Here is a 15,986-nt window from a genome sequence, read left to right on the forward strand (position 1 = left end):
TCCCCAAAGTGGTCTCACACTTCCACCTTAACCAGACCATCTCGCTACCAACGACAGATGGCTTGAAGAATTCGGAAGAAGCCTGTAGTCTACGCAACCTCAATATCTGCAGACTCCTATCCAGATACCTGGAAATGTCGTAACCCGTACGAAAAATGGACCACCTTTTCATCCTTCACAGCGGAAAGAGACGAGGGGAAGCAGCCTCGCAGGCAACCATCGCTCGCTGAATCAAGGAAGTCATCAAGGCGGCCTATGTAGAAGCAGGCAAGCCACCACCTCTACAGGTCAAGGCCCATTCTACCAGAGCCCAGGCAGTATCCTGGGCAGAAACTAGAATGCTGTCACCTGCCGAGATCTGCAAGGCAGCTACATGGTCCTCCATCCATACCTTCTCCAGATTCTACCGTCTGGATGTTCAGGCTCGGGAGGACATAGCATTTGCAAGGGCAATACTAAGTGGGTCACGGGCAGCCTCCCACCCGGTTCGGGAGTAGCTTTTATACAATCCCATTGGTCCTGAGTCCATCTGCTACACGCTAGGAAATGGAGAAATTACTTACCTGATAATTTCGTTTTCCTTAGTGTAGACAGATGGACTCAGCATCCCACCCTTGGCTGCCGTTACGCATGGTCTTTCAAATGATGCAAGGGTAAGCCACGTTTTCATTTACCTAGGGCATACACCCTGTCGGGTGTCAACGCTTTCCAGTTGAGTACACTGGCGGTCTCCAGCTATAGTCAACCAGTTCAAGTTAATCAAGTTTTGAACATTTAACCAAGTTATGAAGTTATTCAAGTTAATCAAATTATTATGTTAATCAGTCACACATATATCCACAATGCTTTTCGAGGAGAATACTGAAGAGCTGCACTTCCTGCAGGGGTATATGTACTAGGGGCTGACGTCAGATTGAAATCTGATCCATCTCCAACTGCTAGCAGGAGTACACTATACCCATTGGTCCTGAGTCCATCTGTCTACACTAAGGAAAACAAAATTATCAGGTAAGTAATTTCTCCATTAATCAAGTTGACTTAAGGAATGTCTCTATTACTGGCATCAGAAGCATGGGATCTTCTTGGTGTTTGGGTACTTGCCAGGTTCTTGTGGCCTGGTTTGGCCTCTGTTGGAAACGGGATGCTGGGCTTGATGGACCCTTGGCCTGACCAAGCATGGCAATTTCTTATGTTCTTATTGTTTGAATCCCTTTGCTGGAAACCTTTTTAGTTATGGATTATCATACAGCGGTTTTGGTTGTCTTCTGCAGTACAAATACACAAGCTTCTATGGGAAACGTCAAGGTAGCAATGAGAAGTAGTCTCAGAGCAGAAAATTATCCTTCCCTGACCTGTCATTTTCAGAAGCTTTTATTTGAACAAAATTTATATCAACAGTTCCAAAACCAAGTTAGACTGCAGCGTTATTTATTTATTCTATTTATTTATTTAACGTCTCTTATATACCGATAGCCGTTCGCACATCGTATCGGTTCACATAGAACAAAAAACTTATGGGCAGCGCCCTTACAAATAACAGATAACAATACAAATAACCGGGGGAGGAGGCAATGCAAATTAATAGGTCAATAAATAGGGAGAAACTATAAATATAACATACATAAAACTATATACAAAGCATCAGTCGTCGTCATAAAACTATATGCAAAGCATCAGTCGTCATCAGTCGCCTGGTGGCGTTATAGTGACAACCTCCTAAAAATGTTTGTATTAACCTAGACAATTATGCTCTGACCAATTGGGAAAATAAGATTTTTCACAAAAGGACGTGTGAGCTGTAATTAGTAGGTTAGGGCAAAGTTTTACTGCAACTTTGAGCTAGGTGGTACTTGATTGACTAGATATTTATTAAAAATTTGCATTTCATGTGTCTTTTGTAGGTGTGTGTTGAACTGGTTTGGTGACTGGTCAACTGAAGCTCTATATCAAGTTGGGAAAGAATTTACAAGTAAAATGGATCTTGAGAAACCAAACTACATTGTCCCAGATTATATGCCAATAGTGTATGACAAATTACCACAAACACCATCGCACAGGGAAGCTATTATAAATAGCTGTGTGTTTGTTCATCAAACACTTCATCAGGTGGGTTCTAAAGTTCTTATTAACCTAAGATTTTGCCATGTACTGTTATGGCATGTGATAAGAATGACCTTTTTAAGTAAAACTACATAAGGAAGATTTCTCTGTTTGTCAGGAATTCAATATGTAATCTTTAATTGTATTTTTGGCCAGGAGATTCCTCTTCTCTTAGGCTTCTAGCTCAATGAGAGCTGGCCTGCATTGAAGATGCTAGGAGCCTTCATTTGTATCTACCTTGGATAGTCCTCTGTTCTTAAAACTTCCCTGCTGCCATTATAGTGATAGTCCTTGGCTAGGAGCCACTGACCACAGTTCCCTATTTCCTAGCCTGCAGCCAGATGGACTCAGGACCAATGGGTTATGCTCCTCTGCCAGCAGATGGAGGAGTCAGGTTGCAAAGTTGACGTCACCATACATATACCCCTGCAGTGACCTCAGCTCTCCAGTATTCTCAGTCTCCAGCAGATGGTAGATGTACGTCTCCCTATGGAGGTTGCTGAAGTTTTTGGAAGGAGAAATTCTACATTTCTAAGCATGTAGCCAGATGGACTTAGGACCAATGGGTTATGTGCTCCACTGCTAGCAGATGGAGATGGAGTCAGGTTTCAAAGCTGACGTCACCCTAGATTTACTCCTGCAGTGACCTCAGCCATTTAGTATCTCTCAGTCTCCTAGCAGATGTGGATGCTATCCCCATATCAGCAGCGGTTTTTAACAGGATTGTAGCACTAATTCAAAGGAGAAATTTACATTCAAACTGAAAGGAAGATTCAAGATTGAGCCTCACTCTCCTGCAGTGATACCTAAGGGACCGTCCCCCAGTTGAGAATTCCTGAGGTGATTTCCGAGATCCCTCAGAGGTGTGCCTTGGTTCGGTAGCCAGCTCCTGGCGTGGACTTTGCTGCTGAAGCAGCTGAAAGGCAGCAGGTGCAGAAGCTGAGCGTGGCAGTGATGGCCTAAGCCCTCTTCCTTTGCTGCAGAAGATTGACTCTGTACTCAGCCTGTAAACGCTGAGACCAGGTAAGTAGAGAAGAACTCCGATCCAGTGACGTGGAAAGGCTTCGATAAGTCTTTCCTCTGGTCTCCTTGCTCTGCGCGCCGTACAGGCATCATTCCCAATCCCGTTCGGGTGAGGGAAGGGGGTTTCTGAGTAGGTTGAGCAGCCCCCCCCCCGGAGGGCTAGGCCCCGCTACAGGCCCAGTGGACTCTCGACATGGTGATCCACAATGGCTCCCATCTTGCACACAGTTTGGTGCGGTGCCATTTTCCACCCTTTGTCCGGTATGTGTGATGCGGACTGGCCCTGTGCGCAAAAGTACGCATCACACACAAAACGCACAACCGGCTGCTTAGATCTACCTGCACTGAGGTGATTCTGTCCGTGCTAGAGAGGCATTAACCGGCTAAACACACAAACTACAGAGGTTATGGCCCCAGCAGCAAAGAAGAACAGATGACACTTCCTTTGCACTGCCTGCCATATTAGGGCTGCTCAGTCTGACCTGGAATCCTTCCTGTGTCAGCACTAGGAGGAGGCCCAGGGAGGGCTGGATTCTCAGAACTTTTCGAAGTCCAGCCCATCCCAGTCGAAGGACTGGTCAGCCATGACCTTATCTGGCAGCACCCCAGACCTGAGCAATTCTGGGGCTACATCCTCCCTGGGAGAGGGCAGTTCAGCAGCTCCTACCCCGGTTCCTTCTGGGCCAAATATGGACCTGACAGCCTTCTCTTTGAAGACCCTGAAAAAATTCCAACAATCCTTTGTTCAAGCGAAGTCAGCTGCTGCCCTGCCTTGCCCAGGCTGAGCCCCAGCTGGGAAGGCCTCACCCTCCCAGCCCTGTCAACATGCCTCAGGACATGCCTCTGCTCACCAAGGGTAACCCTGACAAGGACCCAGACAATGGGGACTTATTGAAGGATGGGGAAATCCTTCCAGGCCTGGAGCTATACCGGACCATGCTTCGATTTTTCCACAGATGAATTACCGACCCTAGTTTCCCAGATCCTGAAGACTCTGGGAGTTCTGGGCAAGGACCACTTGTCGGAGCTAAAGAACCTCATCCTGTTGTCTCTACGGAAAACATCTTATTTCCCGATGCTGGAAGCCTTCCAGGAGTTGATTGACCTGAAATGGGATGCCCCGGAAGCAAGTTTTAAAGGCGGTCGAGCCTTAGAGGCCTTTTACCCTCTGGATGCCTGCGTTTCCTGAAAGTGGACGCCCTGGTCTGCGCCATCTCGAAGTGAACAACTATCCCTGTAGAGGGAGGAGCGTCCTTGATGGATGCTAATGGTAGGCGGTTGGAATCCATCCTTAAGCCATTGACGCGACAGCAATGAAGCTGCACATCGCTTCCTGTTGTGGCCTGGTGGCATGCTTGTGTTTGCTTCGAGAGAGAGAAAGAGAGGCAGGTAGCTCAGGGGTGCATGCCAGAGAGGCGGTTGAACCCGCCGCAGCCTTCCTGGCGGATGCACGCTCTGACTTAGTGCGTACCTTGGCCAGAGGAGTGGCCTCCGTGGTGGCAGCCAGAAGATAACTATGGTTGCGAAACTGGTCAGCAGCCACAACTTCTAAGGCGAACCTCACAAAGATGCCCTTTATGGGATCCCTCCTATTCAGAAATGAATTAAAGAAGCTAGCCAATACGTGGGGCGAATCTCCAGTGCCCTGGCTACCGGAAGATGATAGAGGTCACAGCACTTCTCACCCATGAGGGGTCGGGCCAGGGGCTTCCAGCGCTTCCAGCCCTACAGAAACTCGTCATTTCAATCATCTCTGCCCTCAGGAGGATATCAGTACTTTCGGAGCAGACAACCAAAAGAGGAACAGGGTCGGGCTCAGGTTTGACCTGAACTTCCCAATGAAGCTGGGCAAACCCATCCACGGGATGAGGAGATAGGGGGCAGAATATCCCTCTTCTACCAGCGGTGGGTTGAGATCACATTGGACAATGGGTACTACACATCATACGAGAAGGTTATGCTCTGGAATTTTGCAGCATCCCTTGGGACAGGTTCATGATGTAACCTTGCCACTCCCAGCACAAGAAACTGGCAGTGGAATTCATACTGATAAAGTCCTCAGTCTGAGGGCTATAACTCTGGTACCTACACCCTAAGTAAATACAGGGCATTATTCCATGAATTTCATCGTGCCCGAGAGAGCGTCAACCATCATCTGTGGCTAATTTAATACCGCATGGAAACTCTTCGCTCTGTCATAATAGCAGTGCCACCGGGAGAGTTCTTAACCTCCCTAAACCTCTCTGAGGCCTACCTTCATAATCCAATCCTTCAGGAATACAGTTTCCTATGCTTTGCGGTGCTGGATCTTCAGTTTTAGGTGCTGCCCTTTGGCTTAGCCATAATCCCCAGAACTTTTTCCAAGATTATGATGGTCGTGGTGGCAGCGTTGAGAAGATGGGATCCTGGTGTATCCATACTTGGACGATTGGCTGATCTGGGCGAAGTCCATGGAAGAGAGCCTTCTGGTGACCAACAGGGTGATCTCCTTGTTCCAAGAACTCATTTGGGTAGTAAACCTTACCAAGAGCAGCCTCAAGCCTTCCCAGTCCTTGGAGTATGTGGGAGTCCGGTTTGACATCAGGCGGGGCAAGGTCTTTCTTCCGTCCCCACAGATACAGAAGTTGATATACCAGGTGTCAGTTGATGAGCACGGTACACCCGACTGTGTGGAGCTATCTCCAAGTTCTCAGTTTGAAGGCAGCAACTCTGGAAGTACTGCCATTCTATTGTGCCAGACTATTCGGTTTGTCTCCACTTACTGATGGAAGTCTGCTGTCGCCTCCAGTGGTGGTTACAGGAAGCCCATCTAAGCAGGGGTGTGTCCCTATCCTCCCCGAAATGACTGGTGCTCACAACAGATTCAAGTCTCCAGGGTTAGAGATCTGATGGCCCAGAGACATTGGACAGAAGAAGAGGCCTTCTGGAGCATCAATCTTCTGGAGGACCGTATGTTTACAGTTCAGCCACAGTCTACAGGGCCAGGCGGTCCGCATGATGTCGGACAACATAACAGTAGTGGCCTACATAAACCACCAGGGAGGATCCAAGAGCCAGCAAGTGTCACAGGAGTTAGACCTCCTTATGGAGTGGGTGGAAGTACATCTACAGCTCTCAGCCTCCCACATCACAGGAAAAGACAACGTCCATGGGAATTGTCAGACTGTATCTCCAAAGGGACAGACAGGATGGAAGCGGTCCAGAGAAGTGCGACCAAAAAGGTGGATGGTCTTCATAAAATGGCTTATGAGGAGAGATTGAAGAACCTAAATACGTACACCCTGGAGGAGAGGAGGAGCAGGGGTGATATGATACAGACTTTCAGATACTTGAAATGTTTTAATGATCCATGGTCAACAACAAACCTTTGGCGTTGGAAAAAAATAAGTAGAACTAGGGGTCATGATTTGAAGCTCCAGGGAGGAAGACTCAGAACTAATGTCAGGAAGTATTTCTTCACGGAGAGGGTGGTGGATGCCTGGAATGCCCTTCCGGAGGAAGTGGTGAAGACTAAAACTGTGAAGGATTTCAAAGGGGCATAGGATAAACACTGGATCCATAAAGGCTAGAGGATGGGAATGAAGAGAAGAGTCATGGGGGTGGAGTACTGGCGTGGAGGCTACTACCTGATTACTACCCTTACTCAATAAGCCTTTGCACGGTTAATGCAACTCAAACATTGCTCTCTGCTTCAACAGCAAGGGGAAATGTGTAAAAGAGGATTTGCATTCAGATGACAACCACCAAGGGCTGAACTTCACAATCTGGGTAAACAATAAGCGTGGGGGGTAGCTTGCTTATTACAGCAGTTACTACCCTAAACCAATTAAGCCTGATACATCACTTTAAATGCATATACAGCACTGCTCTTTGTTTCAACTGTAGGGGGAAATGTGGAAAACAGGATTTTCATTCAGACAGCATCCAACAAGGCATTGATTTGTGCAGTCTGGGTAACCAAACATCGGGGTAACTTGCTTGATGCGGCGGTTACTACCCTTAACCGGGTAGATGTGTGAATCTGTTATTTACTCTTTCGGATAGTAGAAAGACTAGGGGGCACTCCATGAAGTTAGCATGGGGCACATTTAAAACTAATCGGAGAAAGTTCTTTTTTACTTAAAGCACAATTAAACTCTGGAATTTGTTGCCAGAGGATGTGGTTAGTGCAGTTAGTGTAGCGGTGTTTAAAAAAGGATTGGATAAGTTCTTGGAGGAGAAGTCCATTACCTGCTATTAAGTTCACTTAGAGAATAGCCACTGCCATTAGCAATGGTAACATGGAATAGACTTAGTTTTTGGGTACTTGCCAGGTTCTTATGGCCTGGATTGGCCACTGTTGGAAAAAGAATGCTGAGCTTGATGGACCCTTGATCTGACCCAGTATGGCATTTTCTTATGTTCTTAGCTTTATGCTCACCTTTGATGCAACTCCAACATTACTCTCTGCAACAGTGACAGGGATGGCAGGAAATTTGAATCAAACAGTTACCAACAAGGGCCCTGAACTTGGTGGTGGTTGAAACATAAGTATGGGAAAATGTTTGGGAGCTTGCTGGGCAGATTGGATGGGCCGATTGGTCTTTTTCTGCCGTCGTTTCTATGTCAGCCAAAGCATTTCAACTGATAATAGATCGTTGCGGCCTCCCATCAACAGACCTGCTGGACGCATCCCACAATTCGAAGTTTCCTCACAGAAATGGTCCCTGGGAATTGGCGCTCTCGTTCAGAACTGGCCAGAAGGTGAGATGCTATACGGTTTCCCTCCATGGCCCCTGCTGGGCAGGATCATTTGCAGAATTGACCACCATAGGGCACTAATCCTTCTTGTAGCTCCAGATTGGCCTAGGCATCCGTGAGTATGTGGAGACTGCTGGTGGAGAACCCCCCTGCGCCTCCCACCACACAGGGACCTGTTACAGCAGGGACCGGTCCTTCATGAGGATCAGACTTGATTCTGTCTTCCTGTCCGGCCCTTGAGAGGGCTCGTCTGATGAAGTATTTTATTCACCATTCCCTTTCTAATAATTCCCAACATTCTGTTTGCTTTTTTGACTGCCGTTTGATGTTCAAGGGGAGCATAGAAACATAGAAATGACGGCAGAAGACCAAACGGCCCATCCAGTCTGCCCAGCAAGCCATGCAGTTCATCCATTTATTTTTTTTCCCACCCTTTTTCTCCCTTCCACCCCTCCACCATGCAGAGAGCAGCGCCGTATCCGCATCCCAGTGAACATCCAGCTCAATCAGGGCTAGCAACCGCCGCAACAAGCAGGCCACACCCCTGCCCCATACTCTTACCCACCCCTGCTTTGTTTGTTTGTTTCTTGTTTTTGTTTTTTTTGGAGATGGCAGCCCTCCGTGAAGGCGGAACACCAACCACTGGCCACTGGCATCCCGCTCCGTGAATGCCTCTGTGGCTACTGCCGCTCCGTGCAGTGTTTTGCTGCCTGAAGGTGGAACCCCAACTACTGGCCACTGGCATCCCGCTCCGTGAATGCCTCTGTGGCTACTGCTGCTCTGTGCAGTGTTTTGCTGCCTGAAGGTGGAACCCCAACTACTGGCCACTGGCATCCCGCTCCGTGAATGCCTCTGTGGCTACTGCCGCTCCGTGCAGTGTTTTGCTGCCTGAAGGTGGAACACAGACTACTGGCCACTGGCATCCCGCTCCGTGAATGCCTCTGTGGCTACTGCTGCTCCGTGCAGTGTTTTGCTGCCTCCTCTTTATTTACGCCCTCTAGACTTGATGGATCCACAGTGTTTATCCCACGCCCCTTTGAAGTCCTTCACAGTTTTAGACTTCACCACTTCCTCCGGAAGGGCATTCCAGGCATCCACCACCCTTTCCGTGAAGAAATACTTCCTGACATTGGTTCTTAGTCTTCCTCCCTGGAGCCTCAGCTCGTGACCTCTGGTTCTGCTGATTTTTTTTCGACGGAAAAGGTTTGTCGTTGTCTTTGGATCATTAAAGTTTTTTAAGAATCTGAAAGTCTGAATCATATCACCTCATATCCTCCTTTCCTCCAGGGTGTACATATTTAGATTCTTCAATCTCTCCTCATATGTCATCAGATGAAGATCCTCCACCTTCCTGGTCGCCCTTCTCTGTACCGCTTCCATCTTGTCTTTGTCTCTTTGTAGATACGGTCTCCAGAACTGAACACAGTACTCCAGGCGAGGCCTCACCAAGGACCTGTACAAGGGAATAATCACTTCCCTTTTCTTACTCGATATTCCTCTCTCTATGCAGCCCAGCATTCTTCTGGCTTTTGCTATCGCCTTGTCGCATTGTTTCGCAGACTTCATATCATTAGACACTATCACCCCAAGGTCCCTCTCCTGCTCCGTGCACATCAGCCTTCCCCCCCCCATCGAATACAGTTCATTCGGATTTCCACTCCCCATATGCATGACTTTGCACTTCTTGGCATTGAATCTCAGCTGCCATATCTTCGACCACTCTTCCAGTTTCCTTAGATCCCGTCTCATTCTCTCCACTCCTTCCGGCATGTCCACTCTGTTGCAGATCTTAGTGTCATCTGCAAAAAGACAAACCTTACCTTCTATCCCGTCCGCAATGTCGCTCACAAAGATATTGAACAGGACCGGTCCCAACACCGATCTTTCCGGTACACCACTTAAAACCGCTCTCTCTTCAGAGAAAGTTCCATTTACCATCACACATTGTCTTCTGTCCGTCAACCAATTTGCAATCCATCGAGTATGGCTTCTTCCCGAATACTCCCCAGCGAACCAACTCCCGGAATCTCCATACCTCGCCGCACATAAGTTCATCGGGCCCGTTGTTAAGAAATGTAATTGAGGATCTCATTCTCTGGCCCTTCACTTCCTGCCAGAGTGAGGCATGCTGATTAAGCAGATCGGTCCCAGGGAACAGCTTCAAGTGCATCTCACCAGCGCAGCCATCTTGGATCCCTCCCTGAATCTTAGCCCATACCTGGATTTATTGGCGAGTTCCAACAACGCGAAGGTACCACGGTTCTTCAGTAGCAGAAAGGATCCATGAATGCTGGGAATCGATGCCCTCGTTCAAGTTCAGACACAGAGCGGGGCGTGGTATGCCTTCCCACCATGGCCAATGATAGGGTCAGATCAAAACCATACCTCTGGTGTCTCCAGATTGGCATACCATGGCCTCCAGGTTCAATCTTCAGAGGCTACTGGTGGGCAGTCCTCTCAGACTGCTGCTCAGAAATGAGCTGTTGCATCAGGGCTCATGCTGCATGACAATCCAGTTCATTTTCATCTTACAATTTGGCTCTTGAGGGCTCGGTTGCTGCAGTGATTTCTACCTTGCTACAAGCCAGGATGTTTTCTACATCTCCAGCTTATTTTAGGGTTTGAACAGTGTCAGAGAGCTGGTGTGAGGAGTGCGGTTCTCACCCTCTTAAAGTTGAAATTCCACTGATATGGGAATTTTTGCAGAAAAGTTTGGCCTTAAACATTCTGAAGGTGCAGGTAGCAGCTCTCGCTTGCTAGAGAGGGCAGGTCAATGGCAGACTCTTGTCTTCCCATCCTGATATGTCCAGGTTTTTGAAGGAGGTTAAGCATCTATGTCCTCCCTTGCAAATACCAGTGCCTCTTTGGGTCCTGAGTCTGGTCTTGTGTTTTTTGACAGGTCCTACATTTTGGCCACGGCATCATTCTTTGCAGCTGCTCACCCTGAAAACGTTTTTTCTGGTAGCAATCTGGTCGGTACGGTGGATCTCCAAGCTACAAGCTTTCTTACAGTGAGCCATTTTGTATGACTGACTCCAGGGGCGGTACATTTTAGGATTATACCTTCTTCATTTATTTATTTATTTATTTTTGCCCAAAAGGGTTTGAGTTTCATTTCAATGTCTGTTTCCCTGAATCAGTCTATTTCCCTGCCCATGATATACAGGGATAGAAATGTGCATGATAATTGTTGGTTACAGGCCTTGGATGTCAAGTGGCATGTGGTGCGGTATTTGAAGATTGCTTACTCTTTTAGAAAGTCTGACGTTGTGCTTCACGGTGGAGGTACACAAGGAGAACTGGCAACATGGTGGAGGTAAACAAGGAAAACTGGTGGCATGGGCAACTATAGCCCTTGAGACAAAAGAGGTCATCGCAGCCGCCTACGTACATGCAGATGTTCCTTTGCCTAGATAGGTCAGGGCACGTTCCACTAGAGCTCCAGAGGTTTCGTGGGTGGAGCTTTGGTTGTCTCCTGTCGAGATTTGCTGAGCAGTGACATGGTCCTCCTTAAATGCTTTCGCCAAGCATTACCACTTGCAAGTTAGGGCTCAGGAGGACACGAATTCCATGTGTGCGGTGTTAACAGGACCACGGGCAGCCTCCCACCCTTTCGGGAGTAGTTTTGGTACATCCTACAGGTGTGGATTGGCCTGCTGAATGCAGATTAAGGAGAAAGTACTAACGTGATAAGTTCCTTTCCTCTAAGGAAGGCAGGACAAACTACAACTTGACCTAGGCTGCGTACTTGCTTTTAGTTTATCCTTTATATGCGGCTGGGGAAGAGTTTGTTCGATTGAAGGACTGGTAAGTGAATTAATCAGCCTCTAAGGTTGATGATAACCTTTTTGCTGAGCTCAAATGTGTAACAGTTGATTGGAAGCATAAGTGATTAACTGTTAATAGTCATTTTCAAGTATAATCAGTTTGTTCCCAGTTTGGTTTTTCTAATGATACTGGCAGGCTGATTTGAGGGCAGGGCTATACATCAGTGACATCAGCAAGTCAGCTTTACTCATTCTCCATCTTCTGGTAGGAGAGCGTAACCCACTGGTGTGGATTGGCCTGCCTTCCTTAGAGGAAAGGAAATTATCAGGCACATAATTTCTCCATTTATTCGACAAAAAGCATAAGTGTATGAAATTAAATATTGGGGAAATATAATTGAGAAATTTAAGTAGATGAAAGGATTAACCTGATCAATAAATGCAATTAGCGGAAATGTGTATGTATATAGTACAATATAATGCAAACTGCTGGTATTTAATCTGTGAAATCTTATCTACAGGCTAATACCCGTTTGGCAAAGCGAGGAGGCAGGACCATGGCAATCACCCCTCGTCACTATTTGGATTTTATCAATCATTATGCAGATCTCTTCAATGAAAAACGCAGTGAACTGGAAGAACAGCAAATGCATCTGAATGTCGGTCTTAGAAAGATCAAAGAAACTGTTGATCAGGTATGGTGCTTAATGTAGAAACTGCTATGTTTTGACTTTTTTCCTTGTGCAAAGTTTCTAGTAGTAATATTGGTCTTGGAAAAATCAGGATTCTTTGTTGGCTGTTAGTGGATCAACATAAGGGTAATCTAAATGTAATCATGAATATGTGAGACCACATCTCTTTAGATGAAGAATGGACTTTTTTTGGTCTCTCAAGCCTGTACTAAGTCCTGTTAACATTTTCCTTTTTACTATTAATTGTTGGCATCTTTTTGTATTTAAGGTAGAAGAGCTGCGTCGGGACTTGAGAATAAAGAGCCAGGAATTAGAAGTGAAGAATGCAGCAGCAAATGACAAACTGAAGAAGATGGTAAAAGATCAACAAGAAGCTGAAAAGAAAAAGGTAATAATTATCAGAGGTATAATTTTTATTTTTTTTACGTAGCATTCTCCGTATTGTACTTTCCCAAAAATGTAGACTTGTATTCTGCAGAATGCTAAGGAACTGAAATATTATATGAAAGTAGATCCCTGTAGGACAGAGAATACCCTAAATAGATAATATCTTTCTCACAGGACAAGCAGGATGGTAGTCCTCATATATGGGTGACATCAGGATGGAGCCCAATCACGGAAAACTTCTGTCAAAGTTTCCAGAACTTTGACTGGCCCCTACTGGGCATGCCCAGCATGGCACTAGCCCTGCAGCCAGCAGGGGTCCCCCTTCAGTCTTCTTTTTTCCGCGCAGCAATAGCCTCGAGGTTTAGGAGCTCTGAAGAGATTCCTGACAGGAATTTTCCTCACGGAGTTAATTAAAATTAAATTGCCCCACAGGGGTCCCTCCTCTAACTTTTCTCAGGCCACGGTACTCCGGTAAGTTTTTCACCGTTTTTAGTCTATTACCGTCGAGTTTAGCCCTCACGGCCTACTGGCTGTCGACCGTACCGCGGCTCGATTTTTTTCTATGGCCATGGCATCAGGGTTTCATCAGTGCCCGGACTGTATTCGCACCATGTCTATCACAGACCATAGAGTCTGTATAATGTGTTTAGGCCGTGAGCATGATGTCCTGACTTGCACCAAATGTGCCCTCATGACACCAAAAGGTCGCAAAGCCAGAATGGAGAAGATGGGACTCCTTTTCCGTGCTCACACCCCGAAGCCATCCATCGCATTGATGTCATCGGAACCGGCACCGTCGAAGTCGCACCAGCATCGACATCCGTCCGGTGACCGCCCGCCATCGACGTCTTCACGGCCATCGACTCCCGTTTCTCCCCCTCAAGATCGAGGGGATCATAGGGAGAAACATCGCCATCGGCATCGTAAGTCTCGGACCGTCGAGGGAGCGAAATCATCAACCTCGCCACAGTCCAAGCCACCATCGAAGAAACCCCATCCAGGAACGGCACCGACCACTCCTGCGACCGGGACATCGAGGCCACCCTCACCCGATCGGGGTTTGGGAGTCGCGATTCCGCCTGTAAAAGTGGTCCCTCTGACTGTGCCTCAGCCTCCCTCTTCCGTAACGGAGCCATGGCTGATTGCCCAGGTCTCCGGGAAGAACTGGACCGGCTGGTCCAGGAGGCCATCGATAAGGCATTGCAACGACTCCAGGTTCCTCCGGCATCGAGAGTGGAACCGGTCACCGACCCAATTTCAGCAGCGCTGGCACCGCTGCTCTCCCGGATGGAGGTGCTCATGACTGCCCTTCCACCGGTGATTCCCGGGTCTCCGGCTCCGGTGCACTCCCCGATGACAGCTTCATCGGGAGGAGAAACACCGTCCCGCATTCCTCCTTCGGGGGTATTGCCTCAGCCATCGATGCCATGTCACTCCTCGCCACCGATTCATTCATTGGGGGCGATAACGCACATCGGCGCCTTCGATGCCAGCACCAATGCCCCCCCCAGGGCGTCTGCGGTGCCCCCGGTGATTCCTTCGATTTTCTCAGAGCCTCAGCCCGGTCCCTTCGGGTATCCAACCCCCTTCTCGTCCTACAGGTCAGCCTGCTGATCCTTATGGCACCTGGGGTGATGATACTTCCACAGACACGATGATTTACATTCACCTCCTTCTCCTACTGAAAGTAGAAAGCGTTCTCCTCCAGAGGACCTCTTTCATTAATTTTGTGAAGGAAATGTCGGACTTGGTCCATTTTCAGCTTCAGACGGAGCAAGATGATAGGCACCAGATGATGGAGCTTCTCCAATTCCTGGATGCCCCTAAAGTGATCACTTCTATTCCCATTCATCAAGTTCTTCTTGACCTCCTCAAAGAGAACTGGGAAAACCCTGGATCCCATTGCCCCAGTACACAGAAAAGCTGACACTACTTATCTAGTATAGTCAGCCCCTGGCTTTCAAAAATCTCAGCTTGACCACCACTCAGTTGTGGTTGAATCAGCTCAAAAGAAAGCAAAAAGGACGAAGCCTCACTCCTCTACCCCTCCTGTCAAGGAATACAAGTTCCTAGACAATATTGGTCGACGAGTGTTTCAAGGGGCCATGCTCATCTCCAGAATTGCTTCTTACCAGTTGTACATGACCCAATACAGTAGGGTCATTTTCAAGCAAATACAGGACTTCTCTGAAACCCTGCCTGACCAATTCCAAGAACATCTTCAAACCCTTGTCAACAAGGGGTTTGAGGCAGGAAATCATGAGATAAGAACAGCTTATGATATCTTCGACTCCTCCACTAGAGGGTCTGCAACTGCCATTTCGGCAAGACGCTGGGCCTGGCTCAAGTCTTCTGACCTTCGCCCAGAAGTACAAGACAGGCTCTTCGACCTGCCCTGTGTAGGAGATAATCTATTCGGTGAACAGATTCAGCAAATAGTGGCTGAGTTAAAGGACCATCATGAGACCCTCCAACAGCTCTCATCGATACCTTCTGACTTCCCTTCTAGACAGCCCTTCAAGAAGGACTCTAAGAAGTCATTTTTCAGCCCAAGGAAGTACTATCTTCCACCAACAAGGTCCCGAGTTACGAGGCCTTATCAAAAATCTCAGCCTCGCCAGCCCTGGAAGCAAAAGCCACAAGCAGCTCCCCAGCCGGGGCCTGCTTCAGGTTTTTGACTTTCACTTGCCTGATCCCTCTGCCAGGCATACCAGTGGGAGGTAGACTATGCCACTTTCATGGAATGTGGCACTCAATCACAACCGACCAATGGGTGCTAGCAATCATTGCTCAGGGTTACCACTTGAACTTTCTTGCTCTTCCACCGGACTCCCCACCTCTACAAGCGTGGAGAGTAACCGACCACTCTGTTCTTCTGGAGCAGGAGGTTTCTCCTCTTCTCCAGTCAAGAGCAATAGAACCCGTTCCTCTTTCGCAACAAGGCCTAGGGTTCTATTCCCGGTACTTTTTGATTCCCAAAAAATCCGGGGGGCTTCGTCCAATTCTGGACCTATGTGCCCTCAACAAGTACCTCCAGCGGGAAAAGTTCAAGATGGTAACCTTGGGCTCGCTTCTACCTCTTCTACAAAGAGGAGACTGGCTCTGCTCTCTGGACCTCCAGGACGCATACACCCACATTGCGATAGCTCCAGCTCATCGCAAGTACCTCCGGTTTTTAGTAAGCCCAAGGCACTATCAATACCGGGTGCTTCCATTCAGCCTAGCATCGGCACCACGAGTCTTTATCAAATGTCTTGTAGTGGTCGCAGCCTTTCTC

At 47.8% G+C, this 15,986-nt stretch overlaps 1 protein-coding gene across 1 annotated transcript in view; it reads left to right on the plus strand.

The window, feature by feature from the left end:
• DYNC1H1 (dynein cytoplasmic 1 heavy chain 1) overlaps window positions 1-15,986 on the plus strand; it is a 378,125-nt gene that overhangs the window by 211,864 nt on the left and 150,275 nt on the right. Inside the window, exons 48-50 of the mRNA XM_029597957.1 lie at window positions 1,902-2,106; window positions 12,152-12,325; window positions 12,591-12,710. Coding sequence (XP_029453817.1) covers window positions 1,902-2,106; window positions 12,152-12,325; window positions 12,591-12,710 — 499 coding nt within the window. The remainder of the gene's footprint in view (window positions 1-1,901; window positions 2,107-12,151; window positions 12,326-12,590; window positions 12,711-15,986) is intronic.

Source organism: Rhinatrema bivittatum, chromosome 4 (assembly GCF_901001135.1).
Source record: "Rhinatrema bivittatum chromosome 4, aRhiBiv1.1, whole genome shotgun sequence".
Classification (NCBI taxonomy): Eukaryota; Metazoa; Chordata; class Amphibia; order Gymnophiona; family Rhinatrematidae; genus Rhinatrema; species Rhinatrema bivittatum.